The sequence below is a fragment of the Hyla sarda genome, chromosome 11 (assembly GCF_029499605.1).
Source record: "Hyla sarda isolate aHylSar1 chromosome 11, aHylSar1.hap1, whole genome shotgun sequence".
NCBI classification, from domain to species: Eukaryota; Metazoa; Chordata; class Amphibia; order Anura; family Hylidae; genus Hyla; species Hyla sarda.
This window is the reverse complement of record NC_079199.1, coordinates 97,016,320-97,028,945: the sequence shown is the minus strand read 5'-3', so window position 1 is coordinate 97,028,945 and position 12,626 is coordinate 97,016,320. Positions and strand designations below refer to the sequence as shown.

At 41.5% G+C, this 12,626-nt stretch overlaps 1 protein-coding gene and 1 long non-coding RNA gene across 16 annotated transcripts in view; one reads left to right on the top strand and one right to left on the bottom strand.

The window, feature by feature from the left end:
* Positions 1-12,626, bottom strand: part of LOC130295599 (uncharacterized) — a 205,758-nt gene that overhangs the window by 79,391 nt on the left and 113,741 nt on the right. Inside the window, exons 4-5 of one of the 7 annotated variants that reach the window (XR_008848931.1) lie at positions 11,407-11,480; positions 3,332-3,468 (exon numbers count right to left, since the gene is read on the bottom strand). The exons of 3 other annotated variants lie outside the window; for them this stretch is intronic. This is a non-coding gene — a long non-coding RNA (uncharacterized LOC130295599). Of the gene's footprint in view, positions 1-3,331; positions 3,469-6,768; positions 7,036-11,406; positions 11,481-12,626 lie in introns of those variants that run through there. 3 more of the 7 variants (XR_008848933.1, XR_008848930.1, XR_008848932.1) reach the window with 3 other exon arrangements.
* Positions 1-12,626, top strand: part of IGSF9 (immunoglobulin superfamily member 9) — a 111,823-nt gene that overhangs the window by 90,201 nt on the left and 8,996 nt on the right. For all 9 annotated transcript variants that reach the window (XM_056546453.1, XM_056546450.1, XM_056546454.1 and 6 more), the window contains 4 exons: positions 3,223-3,396; positions 6,704-6,749; positions 7,477-9,030; positions 11,359-11,504. In XM_056546453.1, coding sequence (XP_056402428.1) covers positions 3,223-3,396; positions 6,704-6,749; positions 7,477-9,030; positions 11,359-11,504 — 1,920 coding nt within the window. The remainder of the gene's footprint in view (positions 1-3,222; positions 3,397-6,703; positions 6,750-7,476; positions 9,031-11,358; positions 11,505-12,626) is intronic.

The following is a 12,626-nucleotide window of genomic DNA, read 5'->3' as shown; positions in this document are numbered from 1 at the left end:
CTAGACCTGGCGAGACATATTCCTAAAAGTGTAGAATTCACAGTAGAAAGGTAAACTATAGAGGCTTGATAAAAACAGGTTAAAAATAAATTATAAGGTAGAAAGGAAACAAGTGGGATTAAAGAACAGTCCGTGGGGCCCTAACTCCCAGTGTTCATCCTGGCGCTGGTAAACAGCCTAGGTATGTATGGGCCATGGGTGAGACCCCCGGGGTCAGTAAAGACTAAGAGAGCTTGAAGGGGTTTATACCTAGTTAAAACGAAAATAACAGATTAGGTGAAGGGAATTATAATAGGGGGGTTCCAGTCCCGCATTTAGGCACCTGGATTCTAGACTTTTAAATTCTGAGACACCCCCCCGCTATCTCCTAAACGGGGCCCTGTCAGTCTGCTGGAAGGGGGCGTGCCGACCCCGCACGGAGCACCGACTGACACCCCCTCCATGTATTCCATAGAGCAGTGGTCTTCAACCTGCGGACCTCCAGATGTTGCAAAACTACAATTCCCAGCATGCCCGGACAGCCAACGGTTGTCCGGGCATGCTGGGAATTGTAGTTGAGCAACATCTGGAGGTCCGCAGGTTGAAGACCACTGCCATAGAGATACATAGAGGGGGTGTGTCGGCCACGGCTTTCTGTGGGGTTCGGAACGGCTGCTTACGGCAGACTGTGGTGGCATCGTACAGCGGTCAAACCCCCCCCCCCCCTGCGTTCTATAACTTTTAAGTTATTCTTCACTGCACTACTCCTTTTACATTTTGGTTGTATAGCGCCCCCCCTCCTCAGTTCTTAACATTCTGTATGGCTGTAAATATAAGGCTGTTGGGACCCCTATTATGGTGTAATAAGAAATGTTCTATATAATTATATACTGTGTAAAATGGAGCAGTACCATAAAAAAAAAAAAAAGAATAAATAAAAACTTTTTCTGCAAAAAAAAAACTAAAAAAACCCTCATAATGCTATGTCAATTAAAAAATATATAAGGATTCTTGAAAGCGGGTATGCAAAAAAAAAAAAAAGATAAACTACAACAGACTGTGACACCAAGGGGTTAAAAAAATAAAATAAAAATAGATCTATCATGAACCTGTTGGCCACATTAAATATAAGGTGAAATTAGAAATAGGAGTAGTTTATGGTTTTTTTCTTCGCTTGCTTCCTTTACATTGTACTTACAAGATTTGCCACTAGATGGCACTGCGTCCAAACACTAAGCAGCCAGGACCATTGATTCACATAGGAATCAGTGATTTGAAAGGAGACCCTATAAGGCGCCATTTAATGGGTTCCCATTAATCTCCAGGGTTACCTAATATAGCGACTTTTCTAGATATTCTTACAGCAGGTGTGTATGGACTCCGATTTGGCAACAAGCTCTCGACAACAGCTTTGACCGAAAAACCTATACATTTGGTCTTTGTTCATTTAACAGCCTGTTAAGGAGTTGCAGGGAGTTGTAGTTTTGCAACAGCTGCAGGCACACTGTTTGGAAAACACTGATCTAAAGAGCTAGAGGATGATACAAGAGTCTAACACAGTGTTTCCTAACCAGTGTTCCTCAAGTTGTTGCAAAACTTCAACCTCCAGCATGCCCGGACAGCCTTTGGCTGTCCGGGCATGCTGGGAGTTGTTGTTTTGCAACAGCTGAAGGCACGTTGGTTGGGAAACACTGACCTAGTAATTACCTAATATACATCAGTTATCAAAATCACTAGAACCACCTATACCCCATTGGCTGGCTTTCATTGTTATTGCCGTTGGCTGTCTGGGCATGCTGGGAGTTGTAGTTTTGCAACAGCTGGAGGCACCCTGGTTGGGAAACACTGGTGTGACAGAATGGTTTTGTAGTAAGTATTTGCACTGCGACATTAAAGGTAGTGATACTGTAACAAGCCCTATGTTTGACATGAAGAGTATAATGTAGAAAAAAAAAAACCTTTATGTGGGCGTTGTTCTTGGTTCCAGAAATTTCAAGCCAAATGCTGGCGTATGGTTTAAGTGCTATATAGCACTATGTTTATTTAAATATAAATAAAAACCAATGACGCGTTTCGGAGGGACAGTCCTCCTTCCTCAGATGCCAATCTGAGGAAGGAGGACTGTCTATCTGAAACGCGTCATTGATTTTTATTTATATTTAAATAAACATAGTGCTATATAGCACTTAAACCATACGCCAGCATCTGGCTTGAAACTTCTGGAACCGAGAACAACGCCCACATAAAGGTTTTTTTCCTACATTATACTCTTCATGTCCTGTGTGGGAGAAGTTTCCTTCCTTCCCATTCCACCTTTGGGGCCAGCAGTTTGCTTCCATATGATCATCGATACCCCATTGGGGTGATGCACATTACTTCCTTGACTAGGTGAGCGGCCATCTTGAAAAGCCGACTTTGTCCTGTCCCTGCTGGGACACCGCTACCTTGGGTAATACACGAGGCGCTGTCCTCCTTTTTCCATTGTTTTTCTTACTATGATAAAGCACTCACCGCAGCCAAAATTGCGACAGCAGAATGTAGATTTATTCCAATACTTGGATACATGTAGCAAGACTGACAGACACACAGGGAGCAATGGATGGAACAGGTGAGGCGGGGGCTCGAAAGGAGGGGCGGCAACCGGTTTCACGCACTGAGGTGCTTCCTCTGGCCCACACGTGGGCCAGAGGAAGCGCCTCAGTGTGTGAAACCGGTTGCAACGTGTGGGCCAGAGGAAGCGCCTCAGTGCGTGAAACTGGTTGCCACACGTGTGGGCCAGAGGAAGCGCCTCAGTGCGTGAAACTAGTTGCCGCCCCTCCTTTTCGCCCCCGCCTCACATTTTCCATCCATTGCTCCCTGTGTGTCTGTCCGTCTTGCTACATGTATCCAAGTATTGGAATAAATCTACATTCTGCTGTCACAATTATGGCTGCGGTGAGTGCTTTATCTTCATTCTTTTCTACATACCATATATATATATATATATATATATATATACACATATACACATATACACACACACACACACACACAGACACACACATCTTCGGGAAGAACAATAAGCATTTATTAAAAATTTCCATAAACATTTGGACTTGTGGTCTGGAATCGGTGAGAACGGATGAGGCTCCCATCGCCCTCCATAGCTGCGGCACTAGTTTTTGGCAGTCACCCAACAAGATGTAAATGTGATGTGATGAGGTGGACATGATGACTAACCTCTTGTGCTGCACTATTATACAGGGATGAAGGTCTACCCCTCGCAGACAGAGCATCCGGAGGTCCAGCAGAAGTCTCTTATGGCGGGAGTAGTCGGGGGCATCTGCTTCCTTACACTGGCAATTATCCTCAGCACCATAGTGGCCTGCTTGATGAACCGGCGCAGAGCCAGACGAAGGCGCAAACGGAGGCAGCAAGGTAAGACAGGAAAAGAACCATTTATCTAGCTAGAAGTGAGGTGTCCGCAACGTCACATGTTCCTTTAGCAACCTTCAAGATGAGGATAAAAGTATATTTAATACCCCTGTCCAGATCCTTACCTGACATGGCATGTATAAGGACATGATATTTTTAAGAAGATAGTTCTGCTAAGGACATTTACTGTTTAGTTGAGTATGCGAGGTAAAGCAATAGTTATGACTTTATTTCTATGATGGGGAGAGGACTGTGTGAAGGATTATAATGACAAAGTCCAAAATGTTATGCACAGGTATAAGAAAAGGACATGTACCAAGGTGGTAAGCTGGCCCTAAACGCACCAAAACATTTGGATCAATTATGTCTGAATCGATTTTGATATTTTCAGGTGACAAAACTCTGCCTAAAATCCCGGACGAGCCCCCAGGTTTTTCTCAGTCACAAATTTTTGTAGCAATAGTTGTTGAGCTCAGTAGTCAGTCAAAGGTGTTCCCATTTAAGACAAAGAAAACCTATTTTTATTATTATTTCATGGATGGGTGAACATCAGTATGCTACTCTAAAGGGTGCAGATTTTTTGGTCAGCATCGGACAAGATTAAAAAAAAAAACAAAAAAAAAAACAACAGAGATGAGGTTTCCAAAGATTAGATCTACAACAACACATCATAGTTTAGAAAGTTAAAGGGGTACGCCGCTGCCCCAGCGCTCAGAACACTTTGTTCCGAACACTTGGATCGGGCGGTGGGGGTCGTGACGTCACGGCCATGCCCCCTCAATGCAAGTCTATGGGAGGCGTGATGTCACGGGTGGCGTGGCCGTGACATCACAACCCCTGCCACCTGCACCCAGCGTTCTAAACAGAGATCGTGGGGTTCCCAGCTGCGGGAGCCCCGCAATCCGACATCTTATCCCCTTCCTTTGGATAGGGGTAAGATGTCTAGGGGCGGAGTACCCCTTTAACTTGTAGACAATAGATTGGAAGTTCTGATGGAAAAAAAATCCAAGAATTCCAAAAGGTGATGAGGCTAATGGATTGAAGTTCTCCATATAAAACATATAGATACCCCATAAAGGAGTCCAGTTCTGAAATTCATTGCCTTAAAATAAAGTATGAAAAGTATATAAAATAAAGTATGCTCTGTCTGATGGTGAGCTAAGATGACATGTTGGAGAATTAGGATATACCAAGAACTAATACAAAGAGTATAAAAGAAGTCACATGACTGCCTCATTCTCAATTCATGTCCTTCTAAAGGCCGTAGCGCTGCAGCCCGAAGGAATCTGCCGCTAGTTCAGACATATTACAGCACAAAGTCATATTTCGTGCTCAGTTCCCAAATATTTAGTTCAACAGAAATGTAAGGTATCTCATTGTTTTCCTGCCGAATATATACAACCCTCGTCTTCAGACCAAAGGCTCCACTCGAATCATTCCATTAATCCATGACAGCAGATATGCATGAGTGCGGTGCTACCACAGTAATGTATCATCTACCATCCATCAGCTCCACCTAAACATTGTATTATTAAAGTGAATCCTCTCCAAAAGACCACCTCTTTGAGAAGATCTCCCCCTAACCCAGACCAGATTTCCTGTGACTGATTTTCAGTTGCATTATTTAGTATGCATTATTTATTATGCATATTATGAGAAGATCAGCCACCATAGAAGTCCACTTTTTGGGTGGTCGACTTAAAGAGGTTTCTCTGTATTTTTTTTTTTTTTTATTGGAGTACGTATGCACTATGGGCTTCGTCTTTCTTTAGTTTGTTGTGTACATTATGTGGCCCCTGCTTTTGTCTTTACCCTGCATGTCCCCTTCATACTACTAAACATGTTGGAACATTCATGTCAGTAGATCTGGAGCGCAGGACCAGAGGATTTTGAGATCTTTATATTGGTTTTCTGTCGTGTAGAAGCTTTAGCACATTAAATAGTTTTATTGATCGCTTTTATGGTTCTAAATGTCTATTGTCCATATTTAGGCCCACGATGCGCAGGAATTGCTGTAATTTTAAGCATATTCATTTTTACTTTAATGGTTATAAGGCAGCAAATTCAGGTCTAAGCTCGAATATAATTCCCAGTACTTCGATACCTCAATCACATCTTATAGCGGAAGTAAGTTTTATGACCAGAAACCAAAAGTATGGTCTTAGATTTGCATTAGATGATAAGAAGCATGCATTTTTAGCCTAGACTAAATACTTGGTGTTGGCTCTCATTTTGTTGATTCCTCCAGCGTACAGCAGCCTCATCTCGGCTGGTGCTCTGTATGAGGACTAGCAGCATGGTCATCAGAAAAACAGGGGTGTAAATAAGCTTTTGGCTAGATAGGGCTCATTGTCACGATTCCATGCATACCTTTATTATCTTAATAGTCCTTTTCGGCCCTGAAATATAGGCATTTTTTGTTAAAATTTAAATGAGCCTAAAGTGCCAAAGGGGCATTCCGCAACATGGCAAGAGCCAAGCCAGGGTAAGCCAGCTCATCTCCTCTTTTTCAGCCTCTGCCTGCTGATAGTCAAAGGCTGGGTAGGCAAGTGGCAACAGAAGTGGTGAATAAGAGGAGATTATCTGGCTAACCCTGAGCTCTTGCCATGCTGGAGAATGCCCCCATGGCACTTGAGTCTCATTTACATATTAAGAAAAAAGCTTATATCTCAGCGCTGGTAAGGACTATGGAGATAATATAGGTATGCCAAGAATTCTGATGAAAAGCTCTAGCTAGCCATGGGTATATTTATACCCCTGTTGTTCTGCTGATAGGTCAGCTTTAAATGATAGAAGTGCTTTATAAAGAATACAGATGTAGCAATGTAGAATTTTGTTTCATTGAGTTAAAACAGCTTGAGCAAAAACACATGGCACAATAAGTGTTGGACAAACTCAGCATTGCTACATATGTACACGGGACCACATGTATAAAAACTAGTGCAGAATAATATTAAAGGTGTTCCCCATAGCAGCCAATCGGCTTTACATTTCTTATCGACTACCGGAGAGAAATAAGTAAAAACTTTTTGCTACTTTTGTAAACTTGAAGCCCAATTGTAGTAAATGGTAAAATCGGAACACACCTCTCAAGTTGTGAAGCTAATAGAGCTGTTTGTGTACAATACAGATTTCAGTTCCAAGGCTTTTAAGATGTCTTGGCTTGGGTTAGATCCACGTGTATTTAGGATTAAGTTCTTTAGATAGCTTAGATAACATCTAGATGATAAGTAGGTCACTAGACGTACAGGTCACATTGGCTCGAGTTCTACTCCTCATTGATCCCTGTTGTGTTCTCATAACCTTCCAGATGCACCAATGGTCTTCTCCCAACCCAAGAAAGCTTCTCCTTCACAGTAAGTGTCTTCATGCTCATACGTCACTTCCCGTTCACTCATTTCACGCTGCCCATCTGTAACTTTGATCATTGACGTTTTTTGTTTTTTTTTGCTTTGTGTCTTTACGCTCCAACCACCAGTCAGCAACCGGTATAGATCCTGTATGAGTAGACACGTGGTGGTTGTCTAAAATTACTGGTGTCTTGTCCTCATGATCATGCATCTCCTTCACAGTCGCACAGACCTTAGTGTTGACCTGTAGTAGGATCATGGTGACTTTAAGGCCCTCTTTAAAAAGGTTTATCTGTCTCAAAAAAATGGAAAAAATTTAAATAAATTCTGAAAGCTTTAATTTGAGCATATTTCCGACAACACTAAACTGACCTACCAGTTGGTCAAATGTCTTTTTCTTGTAACAATCTGGTGGTTTAATCCACAGCACCTCTGTATATTTTTTTGGCGGGTTGCTATGGGTTGACTTTTATTTTGTTCCTGCCTTTGTCATGGTTGCATAGGCTGAACTGGACCTGAAATTGATCAGCAATAGCTTGTATCCTGAATGACATATTACACGTCAGAACGAAAGTCGTGAGGATTTTATATTCGTTTTTATCTTAGCACACACTAGTCATTAGCTGGAATGCTCCTTTTTTAGTGACATTTTCACCCTTTTTCCTCATTTTTTTTCTCCCCTTTTTCTTACAATAATTTTGTTAAACATTTTAATTCTTTTTTTTTTTCTCAGAAATACTAATGGTTCTAACAGCCCCGACAGTCTCGTGAGGCTCAAGCTTCAAGTGTCACCGTACGAAAGCTTCCGTAAATCTCTCCACTTGGGTGAGAAAACTGTGAATAACCTTGGTGTGAGCCATGGAAGCAGCACAAGTGGCAGATACACCATTTACGAGAGTAATGTCGGAGAGTGTGTTCCTTTGGAGAGGATAAGCCGCGGACCCGATGGACGTTTCGTGGTGGAGACAGACACTTGGCCAAACAGAGGGAGCATCCGAGGCTTTCCATATGTGACAGAGACTGATCTCTATCCAGAGTTCAATGCCAGGGACTCATCAGACCTGAGTCAGTGCTCGCAGGCCAAAACATACTTGCAGGTTTGCCAATTACCCGAGCGACCATCGGAATCCTGGAGAGATGAAGTGAAGATGAGACCGAAGGCTACTGGGCAGGCTCGTAAGGAGGCAAGGGATTCTGGATACCGTCAAGGGAGATACTTTGGTTGCAGCAGCAGTCCTTTGGATGAGGCAAAACCCTTTCGGATTCCAGACATTAGTCCCGTGACCTCTACTGCAGCTTTACCTTATAGTCAGGTGGAAGAAGCACGATGTGGAGAATCTGCTCAACAGGAAGGTGAATTGGAGAGGACCATTTCTACACTCCGAGAATCAGAGACTGACTGTATCTCGTCATTGAGCACAGTTATTAGAGCACCTTCTTTACTGTTACAGAAACCCTTAGTGCTCAGTGACCAAGCAAGCCAACTGAGACATAGCTTGTCCACGCAGAGTGGCATCCTCCAGTACTTGAGTTTACCATTCTTCAAAGAGATGAGCGTGGACGGAGACTGGCCAGTGGAAGACGAGGCCCAGACCAGATCATCAGAGGCAAGCTCTTCAGAGACTGATAAAGATACTCCTAATAATGTACATATGGATGATAGGACATTAATGGATGTTGATGGCACAAGCGGGGTTCGTAAAGAAGAATCTCCATGTGCCCCCCACCAGTTGTTGTCTCTTGACTACTTGAGCTGCAAACAAGAGCAATCTGTGCCTGTTAAGTCATTTCTTAAGCCACCGGAGCCTAACTTGGGGCCAGCAAAGGCAATCTTACCTGGTAGCCTCATGTGGACTCAACCACCCGAAAATGCTGAACGTTTAAAGATAGGGCAAAGAGCACAATGGGACCATGGACATGCCCACCTGGATAGTAGTAGAATTGGCCACCATAATCCTTCTCATTGTGATTGCCCTTTAAAGGACCAGCCACTCTCAGTGTTCACGGACTTCCATGCTCTGGAAAAACAAAGGCCTCCAGTAGACAGATCTCTCTTTTTCCATGGCTCGGAGAAAGTAATGCGGAGCAGTCTCACCAGCCAGAGCAGTGGCAGAGGGAGTGTTTCGTTCCTTAGACCCCCATCTTTGGCACAGTCTGTGGGGGGCAGCTACCTCAACTCACCATTAGGTGAAACATCTAGCTGGTACAGTGGAGGGGGCTCCCAGGGCTCCAGCGCAGAGGACTATAGACACAGAAAGGACTCTTTATTAGCTACTGTAAGCAACAGGTAAGCTAGATTAGATGATGATATCCACTAGAAAAGATATAGAAGCGATTTATCTAGACTAGATCTGCTCAGTTATTTTGGTGATAGTCCTGGTTGTGCTGTTTTTACTGTAATATTTGTTATAAAGTGAATTACTGTCTACCAAACAATTTGTCATAGAAATCACAATTTAGATTAATTTGATTATTACAAGTCTATTAATTTAGCATTTATGACCACATAATAAAAAGATTAAGGAGTTATCCAAGGTTAGAAAAAAATAGCCGCTATCTACTAGAAACAGCGCCACTTTTGTACTCAGTTTGTGTGTAGTTTTGCAGCTCAGTTCCATTGAAGTAAATACCACACACAACCTAAAGACAGGGTTGGTGCTGGTTTTGGAAGAAAGCAGCTAAGTTTTTTTTATTCCTGAATAACTCATTTAAAATATTTTTATCCTAAACTCTTGGTCTGTATGAGTATATAACTACTATAATACTGCCTCCTATGTACAATATAACTACGATAATACTGCTCCTATGTACAAGAATATAACTACTATAATACTGCTCCTATGTACAAGAATATAACTACTATAATACTGCCTCCTATGTTCAAGAATATAACTACTATAATACTGCCTCCTATGTACAATATAACTACGATAATACTGCTCCTATGTACAAGAATATAACTACTATAATACTGCTCCTATGTACAAGAATATAACTACTATAATACTGCCTCCTATGTTCAAGAATATAACTACTATAATTCTGCCTCTTACGTAAAATAATATAGCTACTATAATACTGCTCCTATATATATATATAAAATAAAACTACCTCCTATGTACAAGAATATAACTACTATAATACTGCTCCTATATACAAGAATATGACCACTATAATACTGCTTTCTATGTACAAGAATATAACTACTATAATACTGCTCCTATATACAAGAATATAACTACTATAATACTGCTCCTATATACAAGAATATAACTACTATAATACTGCCCCCTATGTACAAGAATATAACTACTATAATACTGCCCCCTATGTACAAAAATATAACTACTATAATACTGCTCCTATATACAAGAATATAACTACTATAATACTGCTCCTATATACAAGAATATAACCACTATAATACTGCTTCCTATGTACAAGAATATAACTACTATAATACTGCCCCCTATGTACAAGAATATAACTACTATAATACTGCCCCCTATGTACAAAAATATAACTACTATAATACTGCTCCTATATACAAGAATAGAACTACTATAATACTGCTCCTATGTACAAGAATATAACTACTATAATACTGCCCCTATGTACAAGAATATAACCACTATAATACTGCCCCCTATGTACTAGAATATAACCACTATAATACTGCTCCTATATACAAGAATATAACTACTATAATACTGCTCCTATGTACTAGAATATAACCACTATAATACTGCTCCTATGTACTAGAATATAACCACTATAATACTGCTCCTATATACAAGAATATAACTACTTTACTTTAATATTGTTCCTATATACAAGAATATAACTACTATAATACTGCTCCTATTTACAAGAATATATCTACTATAATACTGCCTCCTATATACAAGAATATAACTACTATAATACTGCCTCCTATATACAAGAATATAACTACTATAATACTGCTCCTATATACAAGAATATAACTACTATAATACTGCTCCTATATACAAGAATATAACTACTATAATACTGCTCCTATATACAAGAATATAACTACTATAATACTGCTCCTATGTACTAGAATATAACCACTATAATACTGCTCCTATATACAAGAATATAACTACTTTACTTTAATATTGTTCCTATATACAAGAATATAACTACTATAATACTGCTCCTATATACAAGAATATAACTACTATAATACTGTCTCCTATATACAAGAATATAACTACTATAATACTGCTCCTATATACAAGAATATAACTACTATAATACTGTCTCCTATTTACAAGAATATATCTACTATAATACTGCCTCCTATATACAAGAATATAACTACTATAATACTGCCTCCTATATACAAGAATATAACTACTATAATACTGCTCCTATATACAAGAATATAACTACTATAATACTGCCTCGTGCCTTTACTGATTGATACACAGAGCTCCAGCAATGACTCATGCTCATCATTCAGTCAGGGTAGGGAGGAGGCTTAGCTCCGCCTCTATGACACTTGAGCTCTAAGAATGATCTACAGCTGACAGATTCCCTTTAACATGTCTCAGATAAAATGATAATGGTGTACTTTTGCTGTGTACAGGAGGAATACATCTGTGGATGAGAATTATGAATGGGACTCTGAGTTTACCCTGGAAGTTGATCTTCTGGATGCTCTTCAAGTCTATCGTGGCGGCAACAGTGGCCAAACCATCTCCACCATCTCTGTGGGGGAGGTAGAAAGACAAAGTGAGTTTCTCATTATCTCTCTTATTTGCTGTGGTCACATCCAATGCTTCATTTGCATCTCTTTTGGCTGCCTTTGTGGTTTCCATACAGTATATGCTGTCAGCCATGTAGCCAATGGTCCATACTATCTACAGTGAATTCTGAATGTAGCTATGGTTGTAAATAGAGAAGAAACCCTCACAGTGTGGCTTAGAAAATGCATTTCTTCTGGTCACACCAATAGCGTTTTCCATTCGCTCACTTGCAGTCTATGTCAGTTCATGTGACAGTCTTAATTTTGCTGCCAAATTGAATTAAAATGACCATCCATCTGGGGGCCCTCTGGGTATTCGCAGAACATTGGTTAACTACAGAGATCACAGCCCCCTCCTCTCTCCGCTTTATTCTGGACAACAAGAACATCCCTTGTCTATAAAGGGTAAACGTGAGGCTCTCATGGGGGTACACGCCACACGCTGAGGATTCCAAGAAGCTAAGTGTGGGGATTGCCAGGAAATCCTGATCAGGGCTCTGCCATTTCCCACGGAAGAAATACAGATTTGATGACAGCTTAGGCTGCATTCACACCACGATCTGACCGGACTGAGTCAAAAATCGGATCCCCTGCGAAAATGACCAGATGGCTCCGTATCTGTCCATACCTATCCATGCACAGATACAATTTCAGGCGGTTTGAGCTTCCAAAATCGTATCTATGCATTGAAAGGTCAGATTGTGGTGTGAATTCAGCCTTAGGCTTCTGTCTAAAGGTCACAATTCAACGTGTGGTCACATTACATCAATGAATCACAATATATTAGGTGGAAGTATCACATGGAGAGGCGTACAGTATTAGTTCCTCCTTTGAGTAGCAGCCACATAGTAGGAAATAAATAATGATGACCATGTAGGAAGCTATTGTTACGCCGAGCGCTCCGGGTCCCCGCTCCTCCCCGGAGCGCTCGCTACACTCTCCCCACTGCAGCGCTCCGGTCAGACCCACTGACCCGGGGCGCTGCGATTCCGCTTCCAGCCGGGATGCGATCCGCGATGCGGGTAGCGCCCGCTCGCGATGCGCACCCCGGCTCCCGTACCTGACTCGCTCTCCCTCGGTCCTGTCCCGGCGCGCGCGGCCCCGCTCCC